The 12,379-nt window shown below is 36.8% G+C and overlaps 1 protein-coding gene across 1 annotated transcript in view; it reads left to right on the forward strand.

Moving 5' to 3' along the window:
* Nucleotides 1-12,379, forward strand: part of SPATA16 (spermatogenesis associated 16) — a 222,963-nt gene that overhangs the window by 149,517 nt on the left and 61,067 nt on the right. Inside the window, exon 5 of the mRNA XM_022575393.2 lies at nucleotides 6,860-7,007. Within this exon, the coding sequence (XP_022431101.2) occupies nucleotides 6,860-7,007 (148 nt within the window). The remainder of the gene's footprint in view (nucleotides 1-6,859; nucleotides 7,008-12,379) is intronic.

The following is a 12,379-nucleotide window of genomic DNA, read 5'->3' on the forward strand; positions in this document are numbered from 1 at the left end:
AAATTTGCTTACCTTCGTACAAGTAACCTGTCCATAGAATATTTGGTAATTTTCATAAAATGCAAATAAAAATTTAAATACCTTGATTTACAATGCATGACAATATTTATAGCTTTCATATCACTGGGCTAATAAATGCAATGGAAAAGCTGCCAAATATTCCTTTATATTAGAAAAATATGGAACTTACAGTCAAGGTTGTTTAATAAAAGAGCTCTCATAAATCCAAGGAAATATTTCAGCATTAAAATGTTGATTACCACGGCAGGGACAAACAATCAATTATTACATATTTTATTCCAACATATCACTATATTAATAAAATTATCATAACAGTGTCAATCCAGGCTATTTCATAAATGATACTATGAAGAGGTTTACAGGTAAGTCTCAAAGTAAGATACTCTGCTCCTTAGGAAAATCTGCTCTTTAGGTTAAATCTAAATTTCAAGAAAATTGAAATCTTTCTAATTAAATCCATATATATTCAAAGGGATTAAGTTTGAAAAATATTGCTCAAAAATTTTATTTTTCCATTTTCTAGAAAATTCTAGGTATCATTCAAATTTTCATCATTATTAATATAATAACAAAGAGCCATATTAACCACTAAGGGCTAAAGGTTCCCATTCAATCATTTATAGCTTTCAAGTATAGCACTGCTTCCTTTAAATCTAATAATGTCAATTCTGAAGATAAAACAACACAGTCATATTCGTCCACTAGGAATACTTACTTAGATGGACTTCAGGAGGATTAAAGGGTAGGATATATAAAAAAATTTTATCACACTGCTAAATGAAAAGTTATTTTATCTCAAAGTAGCTTTTCTTTCTTTACTTTTTTTTATAACACATAAGGCTTAGTAGAAAAAACAATGGATTATGAGAGGTTCCAATTTTCCTTTATTATTGTATATTAGGGTAGACTAATTACTACAACAAACAACTCCAAAATTTCAGTAATTTAAAACAATAAACGTTGATTTCTCACTCACACTATAGTCCAATGTGGGTGTTTCTGGTTGGTTCTCCTCCAGTCAGCAACAGGAGAACCCATACTCCTTCCATCCTGCAGCTCAATCTTCCTCCACATCCTGGGAGTCTTCCTCTCTAGGCAGCTGATAAGGAAAGAAAATAGAAGAGGTTTCTATTCTAAGCAGGGTTTTATGGACTAAGCCTGGAAAGAGTAACATTCCTGCCTACAAATTGGCCTTCACTCAGCCACATGGCCACACCTAACTGCAAGGGAAACTGCCTAACCACGTGTACAGGATATATATGTGTGAGAGTGTGTGTGTGTGTGTGTGTGTGTGTGTGTATATACATATACACACACACATATATTATAAAATTGTTCTAAAATTCTGTAGCACTCGCATATACTGCAAAACTAAATTAAATACTTCAGAATTTAAAATTATATTTATTATGACTGTTTTTAAACAGGAGGGTAAAGCCCAGGAGGTAAAAAGATAATTTTCCAAAGAGAAAGTGAAATATAATATTCGAGACCCTAATTCTAAATTCCATAAAATTAAAAAGCTGTTAATCCTTAGAAAAGTCACTTATGCCTCTCCAAGTCACTTAAGTCATCTGCAATTCAGTGAATTGAGTTGGAAAATTCCCAAGGTTGCTTCCAGATCTAATCTTGTAAGTAAAGCAATTTACTGCAATTATGGTCAACCCAGATACTGGGAGCATTAAAGGAATAATTTGATAATAATATATAATAATTTTATCACATTTTCTAATTAGTGATAACAGGAATTCTACTTACTGATTCACCATCATTGGACACATTGTTAAAAGTTACAATTTATCCAAATTCTCCAGCAAAAAGATAGGGGAAAAAAATATCATGATCCTGTCATCCTGGAAATGTTTGAGGTTTATGGTTACTGCAAGATTTATCCTGAGAACTTTGGGTGCTCTTAAAAATTCACCAGGAAGAATCAAGCCCCTTGATTTAGAAGGAGACAAATTTTGTTTCTTTTCTTTTTTGCTAGTCATCTTTTCCCTCTACTTTGCTTTTCCTTTACTCTTAATGGAGTAGCTCTCTCCCCCGTCTCTCCCAGTCTTTCCTGGTTTACAATTATCCTAGGCAAGCTGATTTCTGAGGTAGCAAAGGGCTCTTTTTTGCTTAGCTGAAGTATAAGGAGAAATTATTATGTTACTGTTTGTAGAGGAAATGAGCTGCCCACAGACACTCTTGGTTTATGTAACTATAAGCTTTAAAACTTGCTAACAGGAGGATAACAACAGAGAGTTAGTAGGACTTGCAAATGTAAACACCTAATTTCAAAGCTCTTTTTTGTGTAGCAGCAAAGAAAGCATAATTAATAGCAATATACACTTAACAACAGGACACCTGGACTGATCATTTTCCCCATTCTCTGCACATGTGCAACATTTATTGACACCGGAGAAACTCACACATTGAGAAAGAATGACTCAGTTGCAGAAAATTTTTGTCAAGTTAAAAACTATCATTTGAAATCTGCCTTCCTTTTCAGTGAAGCTTACTTTTTTACAAGCTGCAATTTCTCATCTGTTCTCTTTATTTTCAAAGATTTTCAAAAGAAAATCTTTGACTGATAGTAAAAGTAAATTAAAATTTATATTTTAATATCTATCATTCTTACAAAATATCTCAGTTTTTGAAAATCTTTAAATTTAAAATCTTCAATTTGCACATATTATTACACTGTTCATGCATCATTAAAAATCTACAAACAACAAATACTGGTCTGGAGGGGGTGTGGAGGAAAGGGAACCCTCCTACACTGTTGGTGGAAATGTAAATTGGTGGAAAACAGTATGGAGGTTCCTCAAAAAACTAAAAATAAAGTTGCCATATGATCCAGCAATTCCACTCCTGGGCATATATCCATACAAAACTATAATTCAAAAAGATACATGCACTCCTATGTTCATAGCAGCACTATTCACAATAGCCAAGACATGGAAACAACATAAATGTCCACCAACAGATGAATGGATAAAGAAGACGTAGTACATATATACAATGGAATACTACTCAGCCATAAAAAAGAATGAAATAATGCCATTTGCAGCAACATGGAGGGACCTAGAGATTATCATACTAAGTGAAGTAAGTCAGAAAGAGAAAGGCAAATACCATATGATATCACTTATATGTGAAATCTAAAATATTACACAAATAAACTTATCTACAAAACAGAAACAGACTCACAGGCATAGAGAACACACTTGTGGTTGCCAGGGCGAGGGGGTCGGGGGGAGAGATGGACTGGGAGTTTGGGATTAGCAGGCACAAACTATTACACTTGACCTTAGCCAAAAGGCCGAGAAGCGATAGGCGCAAACTATTATATATAGAATGGATAAACAGCAAGGTCCTACTGTACAGCACAGGGAACTATATTCAATATGCTGTGATAAACCACAGCGGAAAAGAATATGAAAAAAATGTGTGTGTATATATATATATGTATAACTGAATCACTTTGCTGTACAGCAGAAATTAACACAACATTGTAAATCAACTATACTTCAATAAAATAATTTTTTTAAAAATGGACATAGACTGCTCATGAAAGACAAGTCCAATTCTAAATTTTCAAATTATTACCATCACAAAATGAAACCCTGATATTTTGGTGTCCAACCAAAAACAGTCAAAAATTCCCACTATTTTAAATAATAATAATTATAATATTTATAATTATAGTAATAATATTTTAAAGCTAAATTTTTTCTAGATTGCTTCACAAATGAGTCATTCAATAATGTACCAGAAATGTTATATATCTGTATATTTATATTTAAAATATAATTTAAAAGTTTAAATATGTATATTTAAAATTACATCACAATATTTCTTCTTGGGGCTCTAATAATTTCCTCTGAGAAAGTATCTCCATTGAAAGTTCAATTCTTATTCTTGCATACACACTCTGCTCACTCACCCACTTCCTTACTCATCTTCAAGATGGAGGGCAGAAGCCACAAAAGAACCCCATTTCTACTGGCTCTGAGTGGGGAGCTCTAGAGGGAGGCCATGCTCTAGCACATACCCTCCTGAGTAGAGAGCCCTGTGAAAGCCTGAATGCCATGCCCTGAACATCAAGCCAAGAGCACAATGCCTTAAACAAGCAGATCAAGCTGCCACACACTTCAGCCACTTGCAAAAAAAAAAAGACTAGTGTAGGCTCTTGGGCACGAGTTTTCCTGTCCTGCTGTGTGACGGCTTAGCAAAGCTACCCTGCCAGCAGTTACTTAAGCTGCCAGCAGTTGAAAAAGAAATGGGATGGAGAGAGTGTTTTCTTCTGTCCTGGCCTTACTGGGATACTGTTAATACCTTTCTGGAAGCAAACTAGAGGATTAAATACCTTCACTAAATTTTTTGATCCAGAATTTAAAGCAAAATATCTTCAACAAAGATATTCAGAGACACCACAAGGAAAGCTATTTGGATGTTAGGAAGTGTTATGGGCTGAATCACGTCCCCCCGCAAAATTCACATGCTGAAGTCCTAACCCCAGGCTGTAGATTGTGACTGTATTTGCACATAGGGTCTTTAAAGAGGTAATTAAGTTAAAATGAGGTCTTTAAGTGGGATTTAATCCAATATGACTGGTGTTCTTATAAGAAGAGGAGATTAGAATACAGACACACCCAGAGGGAAACCCATGTGAAGACACAGGAGAAGGTACCTGGCCATCTACAAGCCAAGGAGAGAGGCCTAAGAAGAAATCAACCCTGCAGACACCTGGATCTCAGACTTCTAGCCTCTGGAACTAGGAGAAAATAAATTTCTGTTATTTAAGCCACCCAGTCTGTGAAACTTTGTTAGGACAGCCCTAGCAAACTCATACAGGAACTAACAGCTTACAAAAGGCAGTAAAGTCAGATCAGGACCTTAGATCTGAGGTCTAGAACAGCTCCCTTCTTCGGCACCTCACTCCACACGAATCCAGGTACAGCTACTTACTTTTTTGGTCTGGACAGGCCATCCCAGGATTGGTTCCAGCAATAAACGTATTCTAGCATATTCCATGTTCCAGCAATGAACAATGAAGCAAGGACCAAGCTGGAGAAAACATTCTTCTACTCAATATAAAGGATCTTTTACTTTCTTTTGGAGGACCAGAACCTGGTACCTAAACAGCTTGAGTTCTTAATCCACATCTCTGAATTCCAGACCCACTGCCTGCATTGCCACTGGTGGCCTTTCATAGTAGCATCCAGGCCTCAGCACCCAGACCTGCTGCACCCTCAGAATGCACTGCTGCATAATCCATGGCTACTTCCATCTAAGTGCTGGCTCCGGGTTTGGCATCACAATCATATTCTTTCCCTTCTAGCTCCTCAGACCTGGAAAGGACAGCGTTGGAGACAATTTCTTTCCCTCAGCCATTCAGAAATTTGTCCCACACCAAATTTAAATTGTAAATTAAAACTGGAATGCCTTTGAGGACAGATGCTTCTTTAGAGGTCCTTTGACCTGAATAGTTCAGCATTTGCATTGTTTTATTTCACTGTCTATTCAGAATCCTAATCATAGCCCATAAGAAAGAATGTGACTTTAATATTGGACTTTGCTGGTGTGCTTGAGTGTGTACTAGTTATCTTTCTTTAAATCATAGCCATATGGTAAATTTTCTGTTTTGTTATGGTTCCCTTTCATTGGTGGGCATGCAGTGGGCATTTCTTGGAAATGGCCAATTTTTATTAAAATGTTTCTAGAAGAAAATTTTTTTTTAATTGTAAATTAAAAAATTGATCATAGGGGTCATTTGAAGTCACTGAGGAATGAAGCAAGCAATCAACAATTGAAATTCAGCTTCTCAGTTTCAAATCAACTCCTTATTGCTGTTAATATTAGTCTAAAACTTGTTTACAATATACTCTACCAGTAATAATATAAATTGCTGTTTGTTAAATGATTTTTCTTCGTGGGAAACTTCAAATCTATTATTTTTCCTTATTGGTTGTTGACAACTTTTAGTTGTCAGGGAAAAAAATCATTCCTATAACTAAATTTGGATTTTTATAATATTCTTTTATGCTATTTTCAGAAAAATGATATAACTATAGACACTTCTACTTTTGATTCAATGTTCAAGCCTTGTTAGAAGGAAAAGTTGTAGGAAAGGAATAAATTCCTTTTAAAACTTCACATAACTTTCCTTTTGGTCTGTTTCAAATAGTAATGGACCTAGTTAAAGCAGGAAGTTCAGGGTGATGGCAGGCTTTATGAAGAATGGTATCTTGCATGAACAAAGAAAATTTAAAGAAATTCTTAAATAGCTGAATCCATCTCAAATGGCTCTTGTGATCTGGAGGGAAGGAAAGCTTTGCTAGGAGGAAGTTGAGAAAGTTTTCTTTTTTTTTTTTCAATTCCAAAAGGCTTTGCCATGTATTGGAAGAAGAAAAATATACAGTTTGTCTAGTTTGTCATGTTATTTATAAGACAATACTTAAATCTAGATATTTTAATTAATTTTTTAAAGTAAAATTGCTCATCAGTGTCTGTTCATAAGATAATTACGTTAGACTTAAGAATTTGATTTTTAAGATCAAGTTTAAAATGACACCTCAGAAAACAGGATTTTTATTTTTATCTTAAAGCAAGCTCAGTTTAGAGGTGTCTGTTTACAAACTTTCTTCATTTAATTGGTTTTCTTAATATGAAATAGGATTTCCAGAACTAATTAAAAGTTCATTCTAATGAATATTCAAGACCAAAATACGTTATCTTTGCAGTACAGTATACAGATTTTTAAATCATCCATAAAGGTAATCATATTTTTTTATATTCTTAAAGTCATGTATTGTTATTGAGACCAAACGGGTTGTTTGCTTCCTCTCAGGCCATGATTGAAGAAGCCATCACCAGGGCGGAATCTTTCTCAGTTATGTACACACCATTTGCAACAAAAATCAGAGCTGATAAAATAGAAGAAGTAAAAGAGGTTTTCATAAAAACTCATCCTGCATATGTGGAATATATCTACACAGGTAAGATTCAATATCTTCAAAGTATCAGCTAACAACTTATTTCCATAAAAAACAAATACAGGCATGTTTCTGATTTTTTGTTGCTTATTTCAGTTTTAGGGATTTTTTTTTAATCTGATGAGCAGAAATGGAAAGTTATTTTAAGGTTTTAAGTAGAGCTAGCCCTATAGGTCTAGCATAATATTCCTTGTGCCATCATGTTTCTTTTTTTAAGACGAGAGGTAAAACCGAGAAACTCTAAGATAATAAAAAATGAAAGAATAACCTGTAGTAAAATGTCACCTTTCCCCATATATTTCATCAGTAAACTAGGTGATTATAGTATTTTCCTGAATATGGATTTTTTTTTTCTCCAATCCCTGCTATTCCTACTTTCCTTCCTCCATCTATCTCACACCTCAAACGTCCCTCTTTTTTTATGTTCTCGGGCCACTGGTATCCAAGTGAGATCTGGATAGCCAGCCAAGTGTACACAGAGAACACAACACTATTGGTGTCCTTTTTTCCTCTTTTTGTCTTTGGAAGCCACTTGCTTTCATTCATTCATTCCAAATACTTTTTACTATCTACCATGTTCCAAGTGTTATTCTGAATTAAGACAAGAATTTTCTTATACTAAATTGAGCCAATCTCTAATGGAGATGGAGATTTCCAGTTATCTAAGATACTAAGAGTTGTCAAAAGCTTTTGTTGTTTCTGTTTCACTGTCTTTAAATCACTGAGTCAAAACAATATTAAAGAGTATTTAGGGGCTTCCCTGGTGGCGCAGTGGTTGGGAGTCCGCCTGCCGATACAGGGGACATGGGTTCGTGCCGCAGTTCGGGAGTATCCCACATGCCGCGGAGCGGCTGGGCCCGTGAGCCATGGCCGCTGAGCCTGCGCATCCACAGCCTGTGCTCCGCAACGGGAGAGGCCACAGCAGTGAGAGGCCCGCGTACGGCAAAAAAAAAAAAAAAAAGGAGTATTTTGTTATTTTCAAAATAAATAAATTAACAATCAGCAATGACTACCATATTAAGCAAAATCTCTAAATACACACATCTAGTATCACATCCTCCTGTTAAGGCCCCTGCATTCCTTTTGTCAGGGTTTTGGGGCCAAGTCACTGATTTATATGATTAATAATATACTCCACTAGTGATCACGTTTAAGGTACCAGGCACTCTACATTCATTATCTCTTGTCACTCCCATAACTTAAGAAGTGAGTAAGATGATTCTCATTTAGAAATGAGAAAACAGCTACCAGAGAAAACAGTTTTTCCAAAGATACACAGCAAATCAGAAAATCAGTGGCTGCAGGCCTTGGATCTGAACCCATATCCTCGCGTTGAACTACACTATTTCCATCTGATAGAAGCCGAGATGTGACAGAAGCATTAAATTTAGGTCCTATGGAATCCTTATTTCTTCCACAATGCTTCAAGCTCTTCAGAAGAAATACATTTTAAAAATATAACCAGGGATGATTAAATAGTGAATCCCTAAGGAACAATGAAAATTTAAAGGCAGAGAAAGGGAAGAAAAGAAATCACATGCGTGCTATAATGAACACTGATGCTGATTTACTTAGTTCCAGCATTTTATAAGGAAGGAGATAAAAATGTTTCAGAACTCACAATTTTTGCTAATTGTTATAAATCACTTATCATTTTGTTATGGATATCTTCAAGGGTTTTGCGGGGGTGGGGGGCAGAGAGGGGAGTCAATACCACACAAAAGTTACATCAATCTAGTATCATGGAAAATTAATCCAATTCAGCTATTTCCATATCTACTCTCAGATCCACTGGTAATAAAGAGAGGTTCATTGAGGAGATTACCAGTTTGCCAATTTCTCGACTGGTAGAATAAGTTTAGTTATATTTAACCTACTTCACAGAGAAGTCATGAAGATTAATTAAGATTTAGGAAGCACTGTTGCCACTGAGGGTTTAAAAACAACAATAACATTAATGAGCCAGATTCACATCTCATGTAACTCCATCAATCCTGTTATCAAGATGAATTATGATCTGTTGGCAAGATGATTCATGCTAAAGGATCTTATACTTTGGAAGAGAAGATAATTATAAGTTACTGATGATTGTTTCTATCATTATATAATTACTAATTGCTGGAGTGTGACAGTGCTATATGAGAACAGAGAGAAGAAAGACAGTTTCTGGAGGAGAAGGGGAGGTAGTGAAGGCAATCTCGAATTTTAAATTTCATTAGGAGTGGTGAGGTCCTTCGCTCTATAGAATGGGTACTTTGAACTAACAGGCTATTACACTGATGACATTATTTGCCTCTGTTGCAAATGATGAAAGGGTCACTCCAAAGCCATGCTGGAACGACAGTGAAACCACTACTACGAACTATATGTGCAAGTCTTAGTGGCATCTCTTCTTTTCCCCCCAGGTAATTCCAAGGTGAGGAAGGGGGCAGGTCAAATGTGATCTTTAGCTTCTGGATATTTCTCACAGGAGGTGCAGAGTGGTGATTTGGGCAGGCATCAGTAGCCAAAGGCAGCAGCTAGAAAGTGAGTTAAGTTACACAAAGAGAGATAGGGCCTAGGAGGGTAGTGCCCTTGTTTTGTTGGCACGTCCCAAATACCAGGATACTCCTTTTATCTGCCTTCTCTTTAAGAAGCTTCTGTGTTGCCAAAAATGTATTCAGTTATTTATTTCAACAGAGTCATGCAGCAGGTGTGACTGGACAATCACACAGCAAATGTGTGCAAACATCAGGCTTTTTTTTTTAACCTACACATATTCATCTTTGGTCTGTCCAGAGCCAAAAATATATTCTATCCCACCCCAAAGGACTCAATCTCACCCAGTCATTTCTAAAATTTAGTCTGTCTTCAGTAACTATCTAATCAAACTCACCAGCTTTTTTCCCCTTTCCACGGGACTTTCTTCTCCTACTAGTCTGGTTTCAACTTTGACAGAGCTCGAGCCTACCCAAGGGTCCAAAGAAGCCCATGGGCATGTGAGGAAAGAGTCCTCTTGGAAGTCTTGTGCAGGCTGGCACAGCTGATTATATAGCTAGTGCAACTTGAGACAGCTCTGTTGGCTTGAGCAGGACCTCATGGGCTCATTTATGTGACACATCAGGTCACCCAAGGGCACTATATGAGTTCCCCATGCTACCTCCTGGTGTAAATGCTTCTTTACATGTACACCAACCACCCCTACCACACAAGCTGGACCAGACTAGAACTACTTTCTAAGACTCCCTCTCCCTGCCAGAATGCGGAGTTCTAGATCTTACTCTAGAAATCCCCTCTACTCCACTGGAGACTGGAAGTCATTTTAGTCCTCTCTCCAACTTGCTATGTTAATTCTTCCATTTCTCTTCTCCTTTTCTCCATGCTTCAGAATCCCAATATCCTCAGGACAAGAAGAGGATCTACAATGGAGATGGGTGGTATATTCAGTTATTCATTTAGTCATCAAACATTTATTGAGCAGGCACTATACTAGGTAGTGCTAGAATATACCTGCTTCTAAGAAAGAATATGACTCTAGTAATTTATACTTCAGGGTGAAAATTGGACTATATTTTTCCTCTCTTCTAGAGAATACTTCACTTAAAACCTAAGCTCTAATTGTGGAATGGAAGGCTGAGTCTAATTAAAAGAATGGTGGAGGAGAAAACAGATGAAGGAGCAGTTTGGGAATAGAAGTCCTTGCCACCGAAAGTGGCAAAGACTGGCTAGTTGTTTACCAAACTATTCTCTTTCCCCCGCCCCCCCCCGCCCATGCATGTAACTAGAATACATTTCCAGCCTCCTTTACAGTTCAGTGAGGCTTGTGACTCAGTAACAGCCAATGGAATATGGACAGAAATAACCTGGGAGTATGACACTCCCAGGCCTGGCCCATAAACGTCTGCCATGCAGAACTCGCTTTCCCTAGCCACTGACTGAGTAAATAGGACTGCGGAACTAAAGAAGCTACAAGGCAAAAGAAGCTTGGATCCCTGAATGACCATGTGGAAGGCAACCCACTGAATACCCACACAAACGAAAACCAAAATTCTCTTGCTTTAGATCCCTAAGATTTGGAGGCTCTTTGTTAAATCAGGTAGCTTTACTCTAACTAATATACTGCCTCACATCAGTGAAGTAGGCGGCTTCCTACTCCATCTGCAGTGTACACAATAAAATTCATGTGAACTCAGGGGAGGATGGAGAAACATTCCTCCATGTGCAGTCAAATTCATCCTCAGAAACACTCGGAGTTTGTGTACATTCCCTTCTACCTCCCGTTCACTCATCCTTCCTTGGACAACTACAGGTAAATGTTCTCATACATATGTGTTTGTACCCACTCACAGAAAGGGAACATTTGAGGAGAGACACAGATTCCCCATGGGAGACAGAACACAATTACGTAGTTTTCATTGCAGCTAGAGAAACTGAGGCCATAAATAAGAATTACAGAAATCATCTAAATAAACAATCAACAGATGAAGGTCAGAAAATCTGTACCTTGAAGATCTTGGATGAAAAGCCTACCTATCAAAGTTCTGCTGGATAAGTAGGTGTTATCATTAAAACTTGGAGACTAATACATTTAGTTCTCCCAGCAGAGGCTGGCAGACAACCCTCCAACACAGAAACTCTGCCCAACTCCAGGTCACCTTCATCAAGCCTAGATAGTATTGAGTTCATTACTCCTTGGTCATGTGACAGTGCCATGAGCCCAGTAATAGCTGGCAGAGGTGGTGGTGATGAGCAGGAAGAATATTCATGATAGAGATCCCCCAGGCAGTGTATTCTTTCTAGCTAGCCCCTAATTCACAGTCATCCTTATCATGGATTTCCACATGAAAAATAGATGCAAAAGGAAAAAACTATAAAAATGAATTCATTTTGAAATGTATAGAGATCTAAGTATTTTTAATTTTTTACTGAATGGACCAACTAAATTAGTGATTTATTATGAGAAAAACCCACTTCACCCTCAGTGGCAGGCACTAGGACTATACTGCCTTTATAACTTCTACAAGACTGATAAGGGAGGGTTAAAACTCAAATCTGCCTTGTAGGACAACCAGGCTTACATATCCTCAGGAACTCACTGTGCATTCTTTGCTATTTTGGGGATGTGGTAAGACCCACCAAAATCTTAAAGCCATATTATAATAGAGCTATACTGTATTATGTTTCACAGAGGAAAAAATTACTGAAGTTTTAGCAGTGTAGCTATCCATTTTTCTTATTTAAGGAAAAATCCAGTTTGATTCATGCAGAGTAGTCAGGGTATATAAAACAAATAATAATTCACCAGCCCCAGAATTATTATGTTTTCATTTATAAAGATTTTGCTTGAGATTTTAATTCATATATTCCAATGAAATAACACAATTCTTGTACAGTTC

Source organism: Delphinapterus leucas, chromosome 4 (genome assembly GCF_059928025.1).
Source record: "Delphinapterus leucas isolate spDelLeu-1000000601 "Yukka" chromosome 4, BTC_Dleu_Yukka2, whole genome shotgun sequence".
NCBI lineage: Eukaryota > Metazoa > Chordata > Mammalia > Artiodactyla > Monodontidae > Delphinapterus > Delphinapterus leucas.